The sequence below is a fragment of the Engraulis encrasicolus genome, chromosome 4 (genome assembly GCF_034702125.1).
Source record: "Engraulis encrasicolus isolate BLACKSEA-1 chromosome 4, IST_EnEncr_1.0, whole genome shotgun sequence".
In the NCBI taxonomy this organism is placed as follows: Eukaryota; Metazoa; Chordata; class Actinopteri; order Clupeiformes; family Engraulidae; genus Engraulis; species Engraulis encrasicolus.
Genome location: NC_085860.1, coordinates 36,954,019 through 36,977,708, shown reverse-complemented (window position 1 = coordinate 36,977,708; position 23,690 = coordinate 36,954,019). Strand labels below are relative to the sequence as shown.

Below are 23,690 nucleotides of genomic sequence, written 5' to 3'. Positions count from 1 at the left end.
AAAAGTGGACAAAAATCCTTTCTAATATATCCACGAAGACTGTAATTAACTGAAAGAAACATCTGACCTCTGTATGAGAAAACAAGGGCTTTGCCATCAAGTATTTTGTCTTCTATGACTGGAGGGGTCAAATACTTATTTTCCTCAATGGAATACAAATCAATTAAAATATATTCTTCAAAGTTATTTTCTGGATTTTCTTTTTGATATTCTGCCTCTCTATATTAGAATACATTTTATCATTAATATTATAGAATGATCATGTCTTTATTAGTGGGCAAACCGACAAAATCAGCAAGGGATCAAATACTTATTCTCCTCACTGTATCTCAGCAGGGAATTGCTTAAAAAAAAAAAAAGGAATCACCACCCCAAAAACATAAAGATAAAAGACTTCAAAGTTCCAAACTGAGAACAGCAAGTCATAGTCATTAGTCCATGACATTCATCCCCAAACCAGGAGTATCCAAGTACACAGTGCTAAGGATGTAGGAATGTAGCCCACTTAAGTATTGGTCCTCTCCAATATGTTATGGTTGCATGTTCAGACTTACTAAATGCAGTTCGTCCTTGCCTTTAAAACAAACGGTTCAGATTAAATGACACAAAATCCATTCATACCCATTTTACAGTCACAGGGATTCAAACGGTTATCGCACGAACACACCACGAGACCAATGCTGCAAAGAGTCACTGGACTGTTTTCAGAGCAAGAATGACACAAACGTCAAAAGTGTCAGTCTGACTGTTAAAGCAGAATGCAAGCTTTCCAACATTCCAATTGGCTGCTACGGCTGCTGTCAAACTACAGTACATCATAGCCAGTGTTACCAGATTAGGCGGTTACCCGCTCAATTGGGCTGCTTGGGATGGCCGTCTGCGGGTGAAAATGGGAAAAATTTACAATTTGTTGAAATTGGGCGGAATTTAGCACATTTTGGCGGTTTTAGAGAACCTTTTGGGCGGGATTTGATCAGACACATCTGGCAACACTGATCATAGCTCATTACCATAATATTTGCTGAAGTTCAACGACTAACTGTCATTCGTGTCGCTCAAATCGCCTTTTGTCGCCCTTATCGCATTTGTCTTTTTTGTTGCCAGGTCCTCTATACAAACTCAATTACTTCCATTGCCGTTGTCGCTCTTGTCATGATTGGTGTGTTCGTGCGGTTACAGCTTAAGTGTTGATTTCTTTTCTAACACAAGTAAAAAGAACACATTCTTGACTACTCCCACTCAAAAACAAACAAAAACAAAATAAAAATTAATTTCCACTCCAATCTAACAATGCTGAGACAGTGACAAAGGACCAACACTTGAGGGCAACTGGCACAAAAGAGGAAATGAAGCTTATCTGCGTCCAGAAAGCATTTCAGGAGAGGAAGAGAAAGGGATTCCTTGCTGCACTGTATTCAGAATAAGCTATTTATAATTTAGTATAATGTACAAAATGTTTTTCTTGAACATACGTATTTCTTCTGTTGCCATACTGTAAAGGGAAGCATTATTCACATAAGTATACACTTTGTCTTGGACTTTTTCTTCTTTTTCTTGCCTTCCTTGCTCATCTTCTCTTTGTGTTTTCGAATTTCCCGAACTAATGTGTAGAAGGCGTCGTCAACACCCTGGGAGGGGAAAGAGAGAGAGAGTGGCAGAGACAGACAGACAGACAGACAGACAGACAGAGAGAGAGAGAGAAACGGAGAGAGATAGAAACACACAACATTGTACGTAAGACACAAGTGATAGCATGTCAATAGTAACCCTCCACCCTTGAAATTGAACACAGTAGAAGGAGGAAACCAAATTAAAACCTGAATCAACAAGCACCATTTCACCTCATCACCGCCCACCAGATCCCAGTAGATTGTCGTACAGGAGTACAGGAGACAGCCCCACGACCTGTTGCCCCAGAATCGCTCCCCCCCACTAGAGTCACCTGACGTCCAGGGCGGGGGTGGCTGACGTGTCACTTACCCCCTGTCACATCACAACACATTTTTTTTTCGGGATGGGGAGGCAGGTCGTGGTTTTCTCCTCCTTGCTGAGCTTTTTCAGCCGGTACTGTCTGATCTCCCGAACCAAAGTGTAAAAGGCATCCTCCACTCTCTGCAGTGCAACAACACAACTCGGTTCAATTGTCGGGCAACACTTGGGATCTCCAGGCCCAAAGAGAAGGGTTTTAAAATGGTGAGACAGCCATTTGTAAAGTCAACGAAGAGTCATTTCAAACTTTCTTAGACTTCAGAAAAAAGAAGAATATTTTCAAATGTTGATATTGCCTTATAACAGAGATAGCAAAGCAAGCAATATTGTTCAAATGAGTTCTTGGGAGTCATTTTATCACTGACAAAGCATAGAAGGCAGCATACAACTGTGGATTTTGTTAGAGAAACTAAATTGTCACAAACACTTACAGAACATTACTGTGAAAAATCTCTAGCTGTGCTGCCATGACACACACCAACGCAAGCAGCCCACTAGGACAGAAAACTACACGTCTTGTGTTTGTCAGCATCCTCCACATTAACTCTCCCACTTTCAATTAAAATGGCTGAAGCTGAGGAGAAAACGGGATGGCATTTAAAGGGCAGGGGAGATTATCGTGATGCCAAGTACAACGGCAGATGCAAATGACACCTCGCTGTCTGCAGTCTTGAGAGGAAAGAAAATTAGTGAGATGGATCACTCTGTCCCAAGCCCTGCACGCAGATGAGATCTCAACGCTGCAGAGGAGCAGAGAAAGAGAGAGGGAGAGAGAGAGAGAGAGAGAGAGAGACGGAGAGGAGAGATTGGGCTGCAGCAATGAACAGCATGAGTATCCAAAACTGAGGATCATCACTGATCATGGACAGAACACACAGACCACACACACACACACACACACACACACACTACACACACCCAGGAGTACACACACACACACACCCCCCCCCACACACACCCCCCACACACACGCACGCATGCATCCACACGCACACACACACCAATCTCCGATTATTTATTGCATGACCCCGCCGATCACATTGAAGAAATGATGGCCAAGAATGTGATTTTTATTCCCCTCGCTCGACCGTGATTGTTTTTTGCTTGATTTATCAATAGGCCTCAGTGGTTACATAACCCCGTAATGGCCACGCCGCCAGTGGCCTAGGAAATGAATGTGAAGGCGCAGGAGGAAAGAGCAAGAGCATCACGATAACGACAGGCCCATGAATAAAAACAGCCCATTAGCGATAACTCTGTGGCCCATCAATTACCCGCCGGCCACCCCGACAGCCACCCCGGCCTGCGCAAATGCCAGCACAAATCAGCCAGGCAGGCCAGTGGTGCATCGCTGCGCAACCACAAAACCACTGCATCCAAACAAAACTCTACACTCTTTAATGCGCTCTCTCGTCTTTCAACTTAATTTTGTGTGTGGTTTACGCTTTGGTTTGTTTGTTACCTTTAAAGGGGGAACGGAAGGCACTTTATACATTCAAGCTGTTTTTGTTTTTGACCCAAGAAAACTCAATTAAAATTTAAATTAATCTGCAGATTCAATTATCACACAAACACACACACAAGAAAAACTTTGCCTGAATGCCAGGAGCATTTTGTCGCAAATGTTCCATATTCATGGGTTTTTATTCATGTTTGCCTTACAAGGTCTGGGTGTTAAGTTGGGAAAAACAATAGACAAAAACGGGCCTTTTGATAATGAGGACTGCGGGGGCATAATGAGCCAGAACAGTTTATGGGTGCGCGGGAATAAATTGATGAAGTACCTGGAAAAACATAAGCAACAAATGTGCATACACAGTAAACTTGCTACTACTGTAACTCACTTAGCCAACAATGAGGCTGCCCACTTTCATTTAAAGCTAACAGAAGCCTTACAGGGGACGGAAATAGAATTTCCTATTAGAACAAGCTTTGTACGTTAGCTAGCCACTTCAGAACCTTCTTGAAAATCAACAGAGAAAAATGCCACATTACATACAGTATTTTATAGATAACAGTCTTGAGTTTTATCATTTATCATTTTATCATTATCTCAGCATACTACTGTCTGTTTGAGCATACTACAAATGAATACTGTCTTTTTGAGCATATCACAGAGCAGTACTGTCTGTTAGAGCATACCACAACTGAGTACTGTGTGTTTGAGCATACTACTGTACGTATGTAGATAGGAGTGCTGTCTTTGTTTTGAGCATACTACAGAAGAGTGCTGTATTTTTCAGCATACTGGAGGAGAGTGCTGTACGTGTGGCTGTACCTGTCTGGTCTTGGCTGACGTCTCGATGAAGGGGATGCCGTAGTTGCGCGCCAGGTCCTGGGCCTGTTTGGTGTCCACCGTCCGTGAGGGAAGGTCGCACTTGTTCCCCACCAGCACCATGGGCACATCCTCAGAGTCCTTCACTCGCTTGATCTGCTCCCTGGTAGACACAAATGCAGACACACACATGCACGCGCACACACATGCACGCGCACACACACACACACACACACACACACACACACACACACACACACACACACACACACACACACACACACACACACACACACACACACACACACACACACACACACACACACACACACACACACACACACACGAGTCATCCACTTACTGCAGGAACTCCCCTTGTGGTTTTGCAGATACTGATCTAGATCCCAGTGATGACTGAGAAATGCAGATCGTCAATCTCATGTGAAAGTGAAAACCTATCAACCTATCGCTCGCTGTGTTTAATAATCAGTTGCAAAATGTAATGTGATGATAGCATTGGCTGAAATAGGAAAATAACATAAAGGGGAAAAAAAACAATGAAAAATAAGATCCTTTGTGCCACTGTAAACATATTGTTTTAAAAATTCCCTACAGTTCAATACATTCAATTCACGTTTCAATACTTGTACTACTTTATACTTCTTTTAAGAATGACAGTTCTGCTAATGAAAACTGATGTCTTCACATCACTGCGCTGGGGCAACACTGACAATGTCATGACCTTTCCTGGCTATTTTCTGTACTCCCTTTTCCAGCCACGTAAGGTAAGTAACCTTTACAGTACTTTATTTATTCACTCTGGAAGTAGGTAAACCCTTCAACATACTATCAGCCTCTTTTGTCAAGGCATCCAGACATCCTGGTTCCCAAAGGCCAGCTTCCTTTAAGTGCTTTGGAAACCTGAGACTCAATTGGTCTCGGCTCTTTGTAATCTTCACTTTGGTTCAATGGAAAATCTATTTAAATGCGGCATATTTCCCGGTTGTAAATGTTATGGACAGTGAACACTTGTTGATGTTATTTATTTACCTTTGAACAATTTATTTTATCCCATTAACTTAAAGTGTTTATGAAACGAAAACAAAATAAAGGAATTTGACCATTTCCAGGACAGATTCTGAAAGTTCTAAGCCTTGTGAATAAAATGGGATATTTTCTGGGTGATATTTTGTCCTAAAAGTCATGTTAAAACGTTCCCAAAAAGTGTTTTTTTGGTGACATGCAAATTTTATGCAAATGATATGCGTGACATAGAAGGGGTGAGTTCACCTCATTCCACCTTGTTCAGATCAATGGCGGCTAGTACCAAAACAAAGCGCAGTGTCAAGCAGTGTGTTGCTGGATGGCCGAACGGTGCCAGCTGCAAAAATGGCTACTTGACAGAAGGAATATCTTTGCACAAGTTCCCTTCTGTGAAGAATGATGGAACTGTGGCCGACAAGGAGAAGGCTAAATCAAGCTAGGGCTCTGTGGATCCAATGCGTGGTTTTGAAGCAAGCTCGTGGTCACTGTTGTGCTCGGCACATTTCCACCCCTTGTGCTTCACCACAAATGTGGAGGTCGCGGGCATGGTTGGACTGAAGAGAATGCTATTGCCTCAAGCAGTTCCAACAATTGACATCGCCGGCGTGCAGACTGAAACTGCCCCTGTAACTGCTCGGGCACGAAGACAGGTGAGTGCACTGCTTTGCTTTAGGCTACTCGTTTTACCTTGTCCATCTGCTTTGTATGTTGTTTTCAGGAAAGGGTAATGCACATTACATGCCAAACCGATGCGAATGCTCTCGGAATATGCACTTTTTGTTGATTGCCATTCAACTGGTCAATGAATTGGTTTTGGGAGGATATCCGCACATCAGCGTGGTGCTCTCAGTCGAGGACAGCCAACTCACAGATTGGGCTACTCAGGACTTTTTCTGAACTGGGAAATAGGGGCGCTCCACCCTCATACCTCCGTGGGTGCACCCTCATACTTTTATTTTTATATATATATATATATATATATATATATATATATATATATATATATATATATATATATTTGAGCGCCCCTAATAAATTTCTCATTCATGGGGGGGAACACCCCCCTTCACCCCCTGTAACCTGCCATGATGCTCCCTCATGCCAAAAAATCCTAGAAAAAGTCCTGCTACTGCTTAGCGAATAAACGGAGATGCACATAGCGTAGGCCTACTTTGAAGCGTTGATTGTTTGTTTTGAGTATTGTGGTGCACGTGTGGCTGACGTTTGGACACACCTCGTCCTCAGAGTCCGGCTGAGGGACACGCGACGCCTGTGACTTTGAGCACAAAAAATAATAATAATGATAAATGCTAAGAATATGCTGAGGACTCAGGCTATATAGGGCGTTTTTCCAACAGCCTAATACCTCCGTTTTTTTCTCTAGTTGATGATATTTTTGCATGTAGCCTACATGCATTTCAATCACACTATATCGCGCAATTGAATCAAAATGCCCCCCATTTGTCAACAAATACACACGCCATGTCATCTGTGGGTCATGGCAAAGCGCCCTTAGCAACCGTAACCATAAACAAAACGAACTGTCAGGCTATGTCAACAATCGTCACTTCGCCTGTCAGACATGTCACTTTCTGCAGATGTATCAGTGCCTCTGAAATAGATTTCTGCTGCTGTTTTTTTTTCTCATGAGGTTGGATGTGTGGTTTTTCGACACGCTGATGTTTGTATCAGAATTTTGGTTCCTTTATAAGATGTGGGTCCATCACATGTGTGTTGTTTTCTCAGATCGCCATACTAGCAAACCTGGGACTCCCCTCTATGATGTCACAGCCCAGCTCATTAGTCACACCAAATTTCACAGAATTCACACTTTGAGTTGCCATTTTCACAAGTTCCTCCAGGATGATTGGGTTCAAAGTCTCATCGATGCTATCAGAAAAAACAAGGCTTTAATGGGAATGACAGTTTGTTTTCGTTTCATAAACACTTTAATGGGATAAAATGAAAGATACATGATCTCCTCTCGGGAACCCTTGCAAGGGTGGAAACAAATATCAAAGGGTGCCTACTGCCTACGTTATGGCCTTGATGGGCAGTTGCCCATAAGGGACCAACTGTAGGTTGTAGTCTTGCCCGGGTCATGTCTCAAGCCAACCACATCACTCCCTCTCCCACTCATTTCCTGTCCCTATCAAAATAAAGGTTCAAAAGCCCAAACCCTGTATTGGCTATACGTATTGAAAAGATTTTTTTTTTAAACTATGGTATTGAGACCTAACCAACACAAAGTACAAATGGCAGATGATAATTAAGGCTTGGAATGAGTTAACACTACAACATGTTAGTACTGAAGCATTGCAGAAACATGGTTAGTACTGATGCATTTGTTATGAAGTCTTCATGTTGAACCACGATGGAACATCGTGGAATAAGACCTCTCTGGTATAGAAAATAAGGTAACACTTTATTTTAGGGATACATTTATTAGCACTAATACATACAATGTGCCTGTATAAGTAACTTGTAAGGCATGTACAACGCAACATTTGTTTGGCATGTATTCGCAAATGTCTTGTTCATGCACAATAAGGGATTTATTACCAATTTAACCTTAGTAAGGACCTAGTAGGCCTTAGCGTTTGCTTAGTAAATGCCTTACAAGTTACTTATGCAGGCATTAACATTGTACAGCTCCAGGCCACTTTATTAGAATAACATGAAAAAGTTGATTTATTTCCATAATTCCATCATTAATGTTAAACTGTCATGGATTATAGATTCATGGCCCAGTTTTTTAACTATTCCAATAATTAAATTGTTTATTTTTACATATTTTGGTCTTCCAGCTCAAAAAACCCATGAATTGGGGAATTCGCATCATTAGAATATTGTAATAAAATCACAATTTTCTTCATCAAAATTCGTTTCACATCAGTGCACATCAAATCAGTTGAAATTTGGTACTTTCTACATAACATGCAATGTTCAATACTTGGTTAGGACTCTCTCTGTCTTAATAACGGCCATGATGCGTTTAACATTGAGGTCAATGGCAGAAACAGTGCATGGGAGTTATGGAAGCCCAGATATCCTTGATGCTTTGTTGTCAGCTGTTCTTGTTTGCTGACCTGGTGTCCCACACTTCACTCTTCAATATACCCTGTAGATTTCCATGCCACGTTTTGGCGCTAACTCACCAGTTTAATTCTAAATCACCAGAAATGAAACCCCATTGAAAATGAATGGGGGTTTATTTCTGGTGAGTTAGAATTAAACTGGTGAGTTAACACCAAAACGTAGCATGGATATCTACAGTACGGGTATATTGAAGAGTGAAGTGTGGGACACCAGGTCAGCAAACGATTTGATGTGCACTGATGAGAAACGAATTTTGATGAAGAAAATTATGATTTTATTACAATATTCTAATGCTGCGAATTCCCCAATTCATGGGTTTTTTGAGCTGGAAGGCCAAAATATGTAAAAAGAAAAAAATGAATGATTGGAATAGTTAAACAACTGGACCATGAATCTACAATCCATGACAGTTTAACATTATTGATGGAATTATGGAAATAAATCAACTTTTTCATGCTATTGTAATAAAGTGGCCTGGAGCTGTATATGTTAGTGCTTATAGATGTATCCCTAAAATAAAGTGTTACCGGAGATAAATAATCTGATTATTACAATGGTGGTTACTCTATATATTGCCATTAACATGCTGTCTGTCTGACAAATTGGGTTTCACAAATATCCTTCTTAACTGGTCAGCTTCTACCCTAATGTCAACTGATGCTGGTTAGAGAGAGGCCCTCAATGGTGATTCACAGGTGTATTGGGTTCAGTAATTGTAGTCAAAAAATTATTATTTTGAGAACTAACCCTGTGCTACTTTGTCACGACAAAATGACAGCATATAGCCATTTTCGTTTCATATTAGAAGACAGCTTGGATTAGTTCATATTCAACACTAGCCTTTGATATTTTAAAAGCACAGGTTTATCTGCTAGTTAATGCTATTAAATACTTGTTTTTGAATGCATCAAAATGCCTTAATAAATAAGACAGCTATTACACAGCTATTGCACCCGGTATTCCTCTGTACCTAATGAGTACCTCATATGGCTTTTTCCTTTTCTTTTTCAGCTACTTTAACTTTATACACCAACAAGGCTCTAAATTTAAAAAAAATTGTCACCGGCCAAAATGGTTTGTAGATGTTAATCTTACCAGACAAGCACACACTCGCTAATAACGGCTCAAAGTGGATAGTAAGTTGTTTTTTTCTAGCAGCAGAACTGAAATTTCCCCAACATTTGGCCGGGTGGCTGGTGTTAATTTAGAGCCATGCACACCCGCGTCATCCACTCATCCTCCGTCCCCTCACCTATAATGGTGAATGTCCTCAAAGGACTTGGTGTTGTTGATGGCGAAGACACAGAGGAAGCCCTCCCCGGTCCTCATGTACTGGTCCCTCATGGCGCTGTACTCCTCCTGACCTGCTGTGTCCAAGATGTCCAGCAGACACGTCTCCCCATCGATCACCACCTGCTTCCTGTACGAGTCCTAGAGGATGATGGGAAGATAGGGCAGCCGTGAGCGAGCGCGATGCCATGCTGGATGACAGGATGTGTATGTAAGTGATAACGGCTGACAAGGGAGGTGTCTAAGTCCATGGTAAGAATGGTGAGGTGGAGTTACAAGAACTGGATTGACGTAGCATTTTTGTGCAGATGGACCCTTTGATGTGCCTCTTTACTCACCGCTAAAGAGATTCAACTACGTCATAAAAAATATGGCTAGGCATTGCCGAGAGCCTTGAGTAACAGATGAAGACTTGGTCATTCATTACAATATTGGTGCCAGTAAGGTTATGACATAAGCTCTGCATAAAGGGTTAAATAACCCCAGCAGTGGCACTAGAAGCAGCAGAAGTAGTGGATGGTGGTCCACTGTGTAGGGTGGGCATCTTGTGAAGATGTGTTGAGGGAAATTACAGGTTTGCGAAGCCACAGGTTTCACAGAGGTTTTCATATTCCCAGAACTGAGATAAGAGTTAATTCGCTTTGGATCAAATAATCAGCTGATAATACTGTAAAATGCAGGGGAGTGGTGTTTCCTGCAGTAGGGTTTCCACACTTAACAGACACTTTATAGATTAGACGACCAACTTGGCAATAAACATCTTGCAAATGTAATTTCTAAAGTATCTCCAAAGTATTTTCTAAAGTAATTTCTGAAGTATTTTGCGTTACAGGATTTCGTAGTTTCTGCAAAACATAGCCTTTACAATCATTACACTGTAGTAACATGTCTCTGATACTGGCTAACCAACCCACCTTAGGCCCACCCACCACCTTGACTAACAAAAATGTAACACAAATCTTTTTTATGAAACTGGTGAGCTCGAAGGCTGACATCTCCTTTTTGTATCTTTTGTGTATTTTTGCGGTTTGTGAATGTGAAGTTTACATGCATAAACTGTCTTAATCCCATTGCGAAAAGCCTCTGTTATAACATTACTGTCACCAAAATTGTAACAACAACAATTAATCTGTTACATAAAGCTCTCAATAAGGTCATAGCAGTGTTGTTATGATGTAGTTGGGTCTATTCAATAAAGAGTGAACAGGCCCATCAACACAAAGAGACCACACTGTGAAAGGATTAGTTCATTAAACATCACCTGACGAAAAGTGGGTCATGTCACAGTTATGGATCCATTAATTTTGTTGCAGCCAGTGCTATCATTTACAAACACTTTGACATTGGAAAATGAATTTTCACATTCAGTTTAAAAGCTGCCAGTTCTGCAAAGATAATTCCCACTTCCTAAGTCAAGAGAATGGTAAGGATACAAAACAATCTACATAACCTAATAATACTGTGCTTAATGCCGGCAACACAAGGAATGTGAGTTAAATCTAATTGTCTTCCTCGGTCTTGTGATATAATATTTTTTGCCTCCATTTCCACCACTTCCTCATCCAAACAGTTGTTCTACATCAGAATGTAAGGTGCACATTGCCGGGTCACGACCATGCCCTCTACATGCCCTTGTGCTGTGGGTTTATAATAGGCCAGGGAGGATAATGAGGATAAGCAGTTGATAAAAAAAACCCTTACACTGCTTTAACTGACAGAGGATTTCCCAGTAGAATGGTCTTATAGCAGGAGCTTGGCCTTATATTACTCCATCATGCTCATAGGATCACGTCTCCTGCTTCATAAGGTTGTGTGCTGGTGTTTCGTTTTACATCATTATATTTTTTATTTATAATGTGTTTACTTTTTGCTCCTCACCTTGAGTTGCGATGTGGTAAGAAATGCATTATGCACAATGCCTAACATTGGAAAGGCTTGATTAATTGCATGGTTGTTACTAACATAACAGCTAGATGGAAATTCTTCTGCATTTGCACGTTTCCAAGTACTTGCAGAAGGTTTGATTGTACACAGCTAGCAAGACAACCAGGTGTGGCTCCGGCCCTTCAGCAGTCACCCATGTATCAGGTAAGCTTACAGTTTCGGCGTGGAACCAGTTTTTCCAAGGCAGGATGAGCAATATGTGGGAACTGGGAACTATGTCAAATAGGCCTCATGGCACATGTGGCTATACTATGGAAACTAAATCTATTCTGTTTTGTCTGTGTCCTGTCTGTAAATGTAAATGTAATGTGTGCTGCCGCCTTGGCCAGGGCTCACTTGTAAAAGAGAATTTTATTCTCAATGTGATTTTATTTCCCTGGTTAAATAAAGGTAAAATAAAAACAAAAAAAATAAAAAATAGAACTGTATGGGTACCAGTTGAGTTGAATGACTGAAAGGAAGCTACAGGACAGCTTAGGATGATACATGCCTTTCATTCGATCAATGTCCACATGCACTGATTCACACCCTACATAAAAGCAACACAATGCAGTGCAGAGCAGCCTTTAGTCTCAGGGAAAGTCCCTAATTTTAGGACAAGTAGGGCCACATGAAATTATGGTAGAATATGTAGCATTCCATGGAAGGAAATGCAATACAGGTGAAATCTGCAAAATATGCCATATCCCTGCATGCTAACCACATCTGTTAATAATGATATCTTCACCCCACACCTCTGCCTGTCAAACACATTGTCGCAAAAACAGCCTTCATAAATGCTTCCGTTTCAGACAGATTATATGAAATTACACAGTAAGACATTTAGTTGGCCTGAGAATTCCCATGTTGCCTTGTGCGCTTGTTTCGATCTAGTTAACTTGTGATTTAGTCTGGTGATAACCAGTCTAACATTTAGTGGTAGCGAAAGGGGCAAGACTGTATTGAGCCTGGCCCTACATCTGAATTACATATGCCTCTTTTCCACTGCCGGTTTTCTGATAGGCCTACATCTCGATACAGCGTGACTCGGCCGCCACTTTTTGCTTAACGATTGAGCTGTGTCATGCCTATTCAAAAAGCAAAAAGTGGCGGCCAAGTCCCGCTGTGTCAAACTGTAGGCCTACCAGAAAACCAGCAGTGGGAAAGAGGCAATAGTAAAAATGCAGTGCTAATTCAAGCCTTAGAGAGCACTCTGGGAACAAATAAACTCAAGGAGTTAAATGAACACTCCAGGTCTTGTATTAACACTGCATTTTTTTCACTGTGCCATATTTTATGTGACGCTTGTTTCATTTTAGTATATACTTCACTGAGTACAAGGGGTAGGGTTTTGACATTGCATTTGTTCTGCATCTGAAGATAATGGCTAGTCCACTGAAACTGGTTCCTAAATAAGCATTGGTGTTACATCACGTGGGTTACTTATATGCGAAAGGTGAGACAATCCCCTTTTGACGGTGAAGTCTCGAGCGTGGCCGGCTTGGCACTTGTCCTGTTTTCAACCAGAAAAACCAGCCATCACTGGTGCTTTTACATGACATTTTTTGAATAGCTACACACGGATGAGATTCACAGGCCTGTGAGAAGCCAACCGAGTCACTCCTTGACAGACAGAAAGACAAAGAGAAGCACATTTTTACACCTTACCTCTATGGTGGGGTCATATTCGTCCACAAAGTGATTCTGAATGAGCTGAATCGTGAGGGCACTCTTTCCAACACCACCAGCTCCCACCACCACAAGCTTGTATTCTGTCATTTTTCACCTGAAGCGGAGGAAAACAAGTTCTGAAAATGAGTAATTCTTTATACATAGTTAAAAAAACAGTGTAGGCCTATGCTAGTGCACCATTGTATGTGTATAAGGGTTGTCATAGTGCATTATAACTGTAGGCTGTTACTGCCGGTAAAGCCGATCACTTTGAAAAATAATCTTAAACCCAAGCTGTTGCAAAGACAAGCAATTAATAGGCATCAAACGTCAAATCTGAACCACAATACAATATGTTTAAGTCCAACACTCCACACAACTGACTGTAGGCCTTCATTACCTGATTTCCTTATACTAGGCTATTTACACTGCAACACTGAACATGTATCACTGTTTACAATGTCTGTTAAAGCCAGTTTAGACTAACCAAGTTTACCATACTGCATGAAAAGTATTTCAAAACGAGTCTAATCATGTGTAATCTGTAGTACCCCTCAATTAAACTTGTGATGTGTTACTTGGCATGGCCTACTCTATTGGTCTACAGATTAACGTAAACGGATTGCAACTGCTGGCCTAAGTGAAAGGTCTCTCGGCTAATTGAGTTTCACTAACTGCATGACTGGTCCACTTGTCATATTGAGAGCAACTATGTTGACTGCACCAGATAGAGTATGATGATCCTGCAAGCTATTGCCTCCCTGCACCTCAAACTTCAAACAGCTGAGAAAATGAAAGCTAACCAATGATTGGTTGAATGAAACCCTCTAAGCCAAGTAGCCACTCGTCAGCAAGGTTATGCCCTTTCGCCTCATACTGTATTATACAAATGTAACTACGATGTTAGTCAACATTGTAGTTACTTTAGGATATTTCCAGCCATCGACTACGACAGCACATTGGCCTGCAGTTATACGCATACATTCGACATCAGATTCTTCAAGAACATGAATGCAAGCATAGTTCTTGCCATGGTCTTGAGTAGACTAAAACGAGGTCCATGGCCTACCCATCAGCTGTCTCGTTTATTTACTACCAGCTAGGGTGTCAAGACGTCAAGCAGGCATTTGAACACAATAACCTGGTAGTTATTTAAGCCTAGAGTAGAGATTCCATTGGTTTGTCATAGGGTGAGACCACCGCCATGAGCACCGCAATGAACTGCATTGCAGGGCCTCGGACTTTTAACATCAGGGCGTAACATCAGAACAAATGTGTTTCACCGCTGCACGCCATAGTTCGAAATGTATCCGACCAAAATGTAACACAGTTACATTGTGTAGCCTAATCATTTTACAGTGCACGGTAGCCCATAAACGGTAAACAAAATATAGGATTATTTCCTTTAGCCTACCTTTGGTGTTCCAAGTTCCGTGTCCGAATAACCAATAACTCAAGCTCTCGGTTGTCTTCTTTGACACGATCTCGCCATCTTTGAATATAAATGTAAACAATTAGAACAGTAATTCCGTGAAGGTTTAGGCCTACTAATCATTTGTCATATAGGACGTACAAAGGCCAGTATGCCTTTCAATCACATTGATAGTTATTTTTTCGCTAGCACTCCCCCATTTGGCCTGCTTTCTCTCTTTCGGCACGACGGAGGAGGTTGGCTTGTACATAAATATGGGCGGATACAGCGTAGCGTAGAGCAAAGAGCACTTACCCGAGCTTCCTAATTCCAGCTGCCTTTGATAGGGGAAGTCTGCTGAGTCAATACGCTTATCATACACCAACGGGATAGAAGACTACCTCGTCCTGTTTCTTCCAAAGAAGAAAAGAACTCCGACTTTCATTGCGACGAGTCTCTCTATGGGCAGCCTGTGGGTATTCAGACCACAAGTCGATATTTTGACACTGAAGTCCTGACAAACGCGCAGAATGGTCAAAATGACCGGATGCTTAAAATAAATTATAGGCTATGCATAGGCTACCAAATATCATTGTCAAGACAGAGAGAGGAGGGAAGAAAGTGTATTGCTAACCAGCTTCTCAAATAGCAGTTCATTTTGCTTCTAACTCCACTGTCGGGTCACCCCCTACCTCGGACTTGCAGACAGCCATTGACCGATTCAGGGTTTAAATAGGCTCTAAATATAACTGGGACGCGGCGAGGAGGCGTCACGGTTAAGCCAGTGTATGATTGGACAAGCCCCAGTCAGTCAATAATCTACTATCAATATCAACACATTATTTGTCACCCCAAACAGCATTATCCTAGTAGGTTGTCGCAAAACATAATCGTTTGGAACGACCGGCCGACTTCAAGAAATGTATTCAAGTTCATTACATGGGTCTAATACATCATTTTGTGCGACAGTAGGCTACTCATGTAAGAGTCCTAAATTGTAAAGAATCCCAAGTCTTTTACATTGTCTGCTGAAGTTCACAGAATACAACCGTACAGTTGTACAATATAGTCGGTCAAATGTAGACAGGCACCTACACACCCACATTTACAATTGAAGAGAGCAACTATTACGGTTTGCAGAAAGGTAATAGGCCTATAGTAGCCTGGGGAATCCCGTGCTGCTTTACACAATAGTTCCGATCTGAACGTGTTGGGAAGTCTGTTGTTAACTGCAAGCAAGTCTGTTGTTAACTGTGATTGATCATTTGATATCTACGTTACGCACATTTGGCGACATGGCCACCGCTTTCAACAACCTAATTTGAAATACCTATCCCTGTTGGGTTTAACCTCCAGGAATGTAGGCCCAAGTATAAAGTCATACATAGGCCTACACGTATTTTTTTAGTCATGGCATAATTGTTTACATTTTCCCCCATTTAGATCTTGGGAGGATATCTGTTGTCCTGGACGGATCCACAGCTATCCCATTGCGACTCTGTACTTTTAACAGATGGTAGGAATTCGGTGATAGCCTAGGCTACATTGTGTGAGATAGGTAGGTTTCTCATTTTCTTTACCCACTCTACAGAGGCCATGGGCGCCCTCGTTTATTAATGATTTGATGTTATTAACAGTGCTTAATTTGAGCCGGATCATGCCGGAACAGGATCCCCCACCTCGTAATTTTGACCCCCCTGTGTTCCGGGACTTATTATGGCTGATCCGGAACCTCTCGTGAATGAATAAAAAAATATATAGAGGCTACTATATTGTAACGGACTATATCTGCCTCCTCAGGAGTGAGAGCGCAGCATTATCCCATGTTCGCTACATGTCCCATCTCACCGAGCAGCCTATAGGCCTAAATTGGGGTTGAGACTGTCAGGATCGCAACAACCACAAGCCGAGTGAGCAAGCGAGAAGGAACCATGAAGTGTGCGCGCAGAGAAGACCACCATTTCTGAATGCTAAAGCCAGACACTGATGTGCGCAAGAATTATAACTATAGATCTACTAGGCATTTCCATCCCTACTATCTGACTAAATGTAGGCTACGTGAAGTTGTCCCCCTCTCGTTGTTTGTTTATATGCGCGGATGAGATGGAAAGCCTGGCTGTGCCAAACATTGTTTAAAAGTTTTCATCAAATTTTGGTCGGCACACAAGGTTTTGGACATACTAATTTCTAGTGGCACCTGGGCTGCGTTTGGTGCATTGATCAGTCATGTAGCCTAGCGAAAAAGACAGCCTGGGTGAGAGGATGAGATCTTCCTCGGCTGGCGAGCGCTCAGCATGAGTGTGCGCGCGTTTCCTTCTCTCCCAAGACCCGACAGTTGCTCACAAGTCAATGTGAGCACGAAAACAGCAAAGACAAGGTGATATTTCATTCAAATAGGGCCTACACGCTCCAAATAAAACATTCGTCGGAGGGATTTTCAACCGGACCGCAGCGCGAGCAGACAGTCAGTGTGAAAAGCCAAGTCTACCGGGAAAATCGCCACTCGCTTACCATCAGTGCGCAAGCCCTGAAAATCGCAGCTCGCTTACCATCAGTGCGCGAGCCCTTGAAACAATGAAGTGGCATATCGCAACAGCGCATGCGGATTAGCCAAATTATATGCAACAAAGTCGCCAATAAAGCGTGGATTTAACGTTTAATAGGCCTATGCCAACGTTATGTGAATACAGGAAAGGATAAGAATTGGACAGCCATGCACTGTCCTTTCAACAGGTAGACTAGTAGAAGACCGCTTCGGTTTCTTTTCACCTCATGGGGAAAGCATAATTTCTATGCATTGCACGAAACTAGGCCTACTAAGCATAAAGTTAGCGATCAAACAAAAAATATTGGTTTTTGTCATTACAGCATTTAATAGGCTATGGCTGTTGTTTAAAATAGCCATTGGATTGCCAATCGTCCCTTGTATTAAGAAACAAAAGTATGGATATGAGCTGACATGGGACTCAATGTCGTTAAAATGCAGGGAATTGCATCTAATTTTTTCCCCCGTTTTTATTCGTTTGCGTAATAATAGTTTTTCTGTGCTTTCCGGGACCTCAGTCCAACTCATCGTCGCTGTGATGTCATATGTGTTTTGCGTTCCGGTACCTTGTGATTTACAAATTAAGCACTGGTTATTAATGTTTGTTAATAAGCGCGCGCTTTGCGTTACGCGCCAAAAAAAATAGGTCATTCAAATACTTTCCAGAATTTGTGTTCAAACTATTAATATTCAGTGGATATACAATATTTAAAATAGTTCTAAAGTTTGCATTTTTGTTGTTTTGATGTTGTTTTATGCTGTTGTTGTTTGTTTGGAGGGGGAAGGGACGCGTGGAGATGACCGCTTGGGAGATACGTTACGCGTCTTACCAAGCTGGTGTCACAAGGGGTCAGTATGATCCCACAAATATATGTACATAAAGCTGTATCATAATGCAAATTAAATTCATCTGATTTACTTTGCTTCACAAAAAAACATTGTGCGGGGACTTGGAGAAATCGAACAAGTTATAATTGCAATGCATTGCGCATAGGCCGATAAAGGATCAGGCCGGTTCAATGAAGTGGTTGGTATTCATCGTTTCATTCAATAAACTCATAGCCATCGCATCGCTGTGCCCCATAGTGACGGTTTGCTCTTCGTCATCGTTTAGTCCTTGTCTTGAGCGGATTGTAATACTTGAAAAAAGGTCTTAAAGGTAACATGGAAAGTTAATCTTTCAAAATCAACATTAACTGAAATGCATGCCACGAAAGTGAAAAGCCAGTTAGAAATAGAACAGAGGAAAGTTTATCATATCGTTTCTTCTTCTTTTTTATTTACCACTTAGTTTCATACAATAGATACACGTAATACATATGTTATTATTATCACCAACACTGCTGGTCCGTATGTTTGCTTGATGCGCTCCTTCTGTCACCTGTTTAGAATACACATTTTGTCTTTGGGTACATTACAGCTTTAAAATAGTCCACAATGCCTTGCGGTGTCCTGTAAAGACTGCCGAAATGAGAGGACCGTTTTTTTCGGGCTGCTTGACTGATTGTGGGACTGCATCCCCTAGGCTGCGATGACTGAAAACTTCACTCGTGTAGAAGTTGTCTGCGCATTTTGATCAGACGCCGGAACGTCCTCCTCGACAGGCGTCATGACGGGCAGTTGGCACAACTTTGTCTCATTAAGTGAAATCAGAAAACGCGCACTATAAGACTCGCTCAGTAAAAGAAAAGCGGGGCTGGTTGTTTTCCTCATCTGCAGTAAAGAAAAAAATAGGTAAGTGCATCTTATTATCATACCGGGGATAGTGCATACTGCAGTTCAGCTTGTACTTTGGTCATTGTGTAGTTTTAATATATGCGAAAACCTTCAAAGGCAGATAAACAACGAATTATGGACATTTATTTTCGCTGAAAACTTTGTCGAGAAAAAAAGACCGATCGACTGTTTAAGGATGGAGGTAAGAGTGATGTAGAGCGAGGCGGTGCAGAGTTTGTTTTCTGCACAACATTGCGCACTTTTGAATGGTACGTTTCGGTGGTCCCATGAGTGTTATTTAAGTTATCAACTTACACGTTGATCAAGGCCATAGAGAAAATAAAGTCAGGACAAACCAGTCACTTTTATTAACACAATGTGTGCCTGAAAATCATTTTGTTGTTTGTACCACCATATGTGCATCAGTGTGCATTTTTATTTGGGCTACTTTCAGCCGAGAAACATCTTACTCTACAGAAAATCAAATCTTACAAAGGTAATAAACATAGACATCACTTAACGAACCGATGGGGCCCAGGCTGAAATATCCATATTATTGTTTTGATGGCTTTCATAAGTAGGTCATTTTATGTACACTCTACTGTCATATTGAATGTTTTCGGTGGTTTTGATGTCACATGAACATACTACCATAGTGTATGATAGTAGCATGCTGTATGATAGTATTGCAGTAGTCCTGCTGGGGGGCTGGCACTTCAAAGTCAGTTTGAATGTCTCAGCCATGGCAGCGGAACAAAGGCGGCATTATTCCTTGCTAAACGTGCTGTCCAGATGTTAGCGCTCCACCGCTGCTGACCTCCAGACTCTGGAAAAGAAATCGTTCATTAAAACTTCTCAGCCCAACTTCTCTGCGAGACAGGATAGGTAAGGTGTCCCATGCAGGAGCCAGGCTTGCTCTGCCACCAGATAGTCCATTCCAATCCCCACATTTATACTATATGGACTGGAGAAGCTCGTGATGAACAAAAATAACCGTTTTGCCACTAAACTGCATCTATTTGTGCACTAGTGCGTTTTACACCAGGATCACCAGCCCTTGATAAAATAAAGCACATAAACCACACAGTTATGACTTTGCATTACATTTACGAAAGTAAAGCAGGGCAATGTGAGGACAACCTTGTTGGATGTTGGGGAAATATTTCCCAACTTAGACCTGTCCCCCTGGATGGCTAGCCTAGTACAGGTATGCAGAATATTTTCCTGGTGTCCACACAATATAACACCCAGACTGTTTAGACTTCAACTGGGAGGTCTTGTCCTTAGCCTTGGGGTTAGGCAGCAGCTTTTCGCCCTATCGAAACATAAAGCAGATGTCAGCTTTGGCGTACCTTGATACCAGGGTCATGTTTTTTTTTTTTTTTGTACCCCTGGTAGGCCTACTGACGTAGCTGCTTATTTTGTATGAAAACATCCACAGCAAAGTTACCCGCTTTACTGTAAGTTGAAATGAACAGCAAAGCCTAATGTATTCATTCGCAAGTGTTGATGCCTAGATATTATAGGAGAACATTGTGTTACTGTGTGTTATGAGAAGCATTATACTGAAATCCACCTCTCTATACCTCTTGTTCTACTGTATGCGGTGAGTCACCATACTGCAATGAGACAGCAGGGGCTGGTTGAAAATATATTGTACAATACTGGCAGTGACATTTCTCCACATTTTCCCATGAAACCTTGTCAGGGTTCAATGATTAGAGAGATGACTTTGATTGTCCTTATCTTTGGCACGGCTCCAATACGTTTCACTTAGAGTGCAGTGTTTTGCTCTTTTCTTAGTTGTCATGGTGCAAGATGAAGACACCATCTTTGTAGACTGGTTCGTGCATGCCTCTTAACACCCTTCACTGACAATGAAGCATATCTCCCCTGTGCCCAGATTATCTGTTCCATCAAGTAAGGTTATGTAATCCTAGTTTTCTTCTACTTTTAGCCCTGCCTTTGATTTGGTGTTGATGTTCTCAGACTGGGATATGGTCTGCTGCTCATGGATATCTTATGTCCACTCAACCTTGCACAAGATTATAAAAGCCAAGGGGGTAAAGACAGCCTGACCATAAAATCACTGCTTACTGTTTCGTACTTTATTACAGCATCTGATGTGGTAGAAGGCTAGAACTGTTCAAAGGATTGTTATCTCGCAGACAATAGCCATAATAACTGTAACTCTTGTCCTTTTGATGACAGTGGTCCAGCACTTTCTAAGGAGGTATAGGCCCAATTAGATGTCACATACACATGTCACATGTATAGCGATGACATGATTAATTGGTAATCAATGTCAAATGAGCAATCAGAATGGAGAATGGAGGACAGGCTGACTGGGAGCAGCATTCCTCTTGCATTTCCTCTTGCATCTAAATGTCATGGAGAAAAAGTCTAAAACTTTAGAGATCTAAATTGGCATATTATTGCCAATGAATGCACTCTTTGTGCTTGTCTGTCAAAGGAAGTCTATGAGAGGCACAGACCATGATGTGTAACACATTTGTATCTACATGCATGGATGTCTTTCAGTAGTTGGTGCCTATGAGCCCATTGGCTGCAGATTTCCACATTTGGGGATTGTGATTCTGTAGATAAATGTCAAGGGGTAATAGCCTGACTCCATCACATGATGTTCCCCTCTGTTTCAGTTGTCACTGGGAAATGGGAAAGGCAGCCTCATTTCTGGGTGGGCCTCACCAATCAGTGGCTAGGCCTCACCAATCAGGGACCACTTAGTGTGCACTCAGAAATGAAATTTAATGTGCAAAGCTGGAATTCTGAAAGGCATTGTGTATGGGATTACGGTAGTGGTGCTTGACTTTGGAGGTCATAGGGCCGTAATGACATTTAGTCGTGCACTGAAACATGGATGAAAACTTCTTCTCATGCACAACTGCGTGGTCAAAATATAAAGCTCAACACAAAATAATGATCTGCCTGTTTCCAACCATGTGAAGTCATGGGTATACTTCTGTTGTCACTAGAAAGCGGTCAAGGGGTGATGTACAGGGAAGTTGACACGGGGGGATAAAGGGGTCAGTTGTCCTGGGCCCAGGGAGATAGGGGGGGCAGAATTGGGTTCTCATAGCATTGTATGTATTGGATGGGGGGCCCTTTCAGATGACTTTGCCCTGGGCCCAGCCAAAGCTGACCTGATGATGTATACACCACACACTTATGGAACCTTCTCATGCTGTCCGTTTTCTGTAGCCTATACACCGATCTGAGAAGCGATTTATGGGCGGCGCCATCGTGCGCTGCAGCCATTGCTGAAGTGCCGTTCTATTCATTAAGCCCATTATGCCATTCATAAATAGTTGCTGCGCTTATAAATTTAGGTGACTGAGACCATTGAAATGACAGCCTGAATTAAGTTTTGAATGAAGTTTCATGGATAGATGATGTCAGACAGTGGACACAGGTGATTGATGAACTTATATCATGAACTCATAGAATTTATAAATTAATGAAACATTTAATTTAAGAAGGACATGTAAAGCTGTACTGAATAGACCTGGTTATGTGCGGGCTATCTGGCATTTCACTAAAACGGGTTCGCTAATAAATTATGGTTTCACTTACAAAGTTCAAAAATGCCTTCTTTTCAACCCCAAGACCCTCCTTGATCTACCAGCGAAATGTTGAGTAATTTGGGCTTGTGAAATGGTTGTGTGAATTGTTTGTTGTCAACACTACATATTCGGATTTAGCTATCCAGCCGGATAGTTAGCCTTGTGTTATTGTTGTTATTCAACGATTTATAGATTTTCAAAGCTCCTAAATGTCTCATTTTCAAAGTCATGGATCTTCTTTCAACAGTCACATATGTAAGGTCAAGGTCAAGGTCAAGGTAAACTTTATTATCCCACAGGGGGAAACTCAAGTGGTCAATATGTAGGTAAATTAAATTAGTTCTAGTTGGCTACTATTGGCTTATACAATTAGGGACTTCTCCACTGTCCAGATACGAGTTTGCTTCAGGAAGCACTTCATTAATGGCGGCCGCTCTACTTACGGTTATTTCCTCGGATAGGTGTATTACAGCTCTGATGTCAAGTCAAAAGTGTAAGGAGAAAGTGTGCCATGTCCATCAGTATGTCAGTCTTACACTCTGTGTGTGTGTGTGTGTGTGTGTGTGTGTGAGAAAGAGAGAGAGAGAGAGAGAGAGAGGGAGAGAGAGAGAGAGAGAGAGAGAGAGAGAGAAAGAGAGAGTGAGTCTGTGCGTGTGCGTGTTTGTGTGTGTGTGTGTGTGTGTGTGTGTGAGTGCGTGTGTGTGTGTGTGTGAGAGAGAGAGAGAGAGAGAGAGAGAGAGAGAGAGAGAGAGAGAGAGAGAGAGAGAGGTTATTGATAATGTCTTATTTATATGTTTTAGTTAAACTGCACATTGGAGACTGGTCAAACGCAATTTCAAACTTCTGTGCTAACCCTGTTTCATAGATTTTTGACAATAAAGTACACTTGACTTGACTAGACTAGATACTCTTCCTCTGCTTTACTCTGCACCCTCTCACTCGCTACATAAACACTGTCTGTGATCCCACAGTCTGGCTTGTGTTTCTGTGCCATTGAAGTGTTTAAGCAATACAAAATAAATGAATTAAGTCTTTGGTTACCAGTTTATGTCTTTGTGAAGGCAAGTAATGCCTTTGTTGTGATGGAGGATACAGAGCCAAACATACAACCACATTTGGGATGAAGTTATTCTGGCTGTATAT

The 23,690-nt window shown here is 41.7% G+C and overlaps 2 protein-coding genes across 3 annotated transcripts in view; one reads left to right on the top strand and one right to left on the bottom strand.

The window, feature by feature from the left end:
- Positions 1 to 330: 330 nt before the first annotated feature.
- Positions 331 to 14,980, bottom strand: kras (v-Ki-ras2 Kirsten rat sarcoma viral oncogene homolog). 2 transcript variants are annotated; one of them, XM_063197342.1, is made up of 6 exons: positions 14,706 to 14,980; positions 13,289 to 13,406; positions 9,660 to 9,838; positions 4,268 to 4,427; positions 1,981 to 2,112; positions 1,545 to 1,628 (listed from the first exon to the last, which is right to left on the bottom strand). In XM_063197342.1, exons 2-5 carry the CDS (start codon positions 13,397 to 13,399, stop codon positions 1,987 to 1,989), a joined length of 576 nt encoding a protein of 191 aa, XP_063053412.1. In that variant the 5' UTR covers positions 13,400 to 13,406; positions 14,706 to 14,980; the 3' UTR covers positions 1,545 to 1,628; positions 1,981 to 1,986. The 2 variants fall into 2 exon arrangements, with proteins under 2 accessions (XP_063053413.1, XP_063053412.1); XM_063197343.1 differs by lacking the exon at positions 1,981 to 2,112 and having other exon boundaries at positions 331 to 1,628; positions 14,706 to 14,978.
- Positions 14,981 to 18,525: 3,545 nt separating this feature from the next.
- Positions 18,526 to 23,690, top strand: part of LOC134447725 (ras association domain-containing protein 8) — a 22,985-nt gene continuing 17,820 nt past the window's right edge. Inside the window, exon 1 of the mRNA XM_063197339.1 lies at positions 18,526 to 18,981. The gene's annotated coding sequence lies outside the window, so the exon portion shown is untranslated. The remainder of the gene's footprint in view (positions 18,982 to 23,690) is intronic.

Coding starts and splice junctions, on each gene's coding strand:
- kras (XM_063197342.1), bottom strand. CDS start 13,399: ATGACAGAATACAAGCTTGTGGTGGTGGGAGCTGGTGGTGTTGGAAAG. Junction 4,428..9,659: donor GAGGACATTCACCATTATAG/GTGAGGGGACGG, acceptor TGTGTCTACCAG/GGAGCAGATCAAGCGAGTGA. Junction 2,113..4,267: donor CGTCAGCCAAGACCAGACAG/GTACAGCCACAC, acceptor GTTGCACTGCAG/AGAGTGGAGGATGCCTTTTA.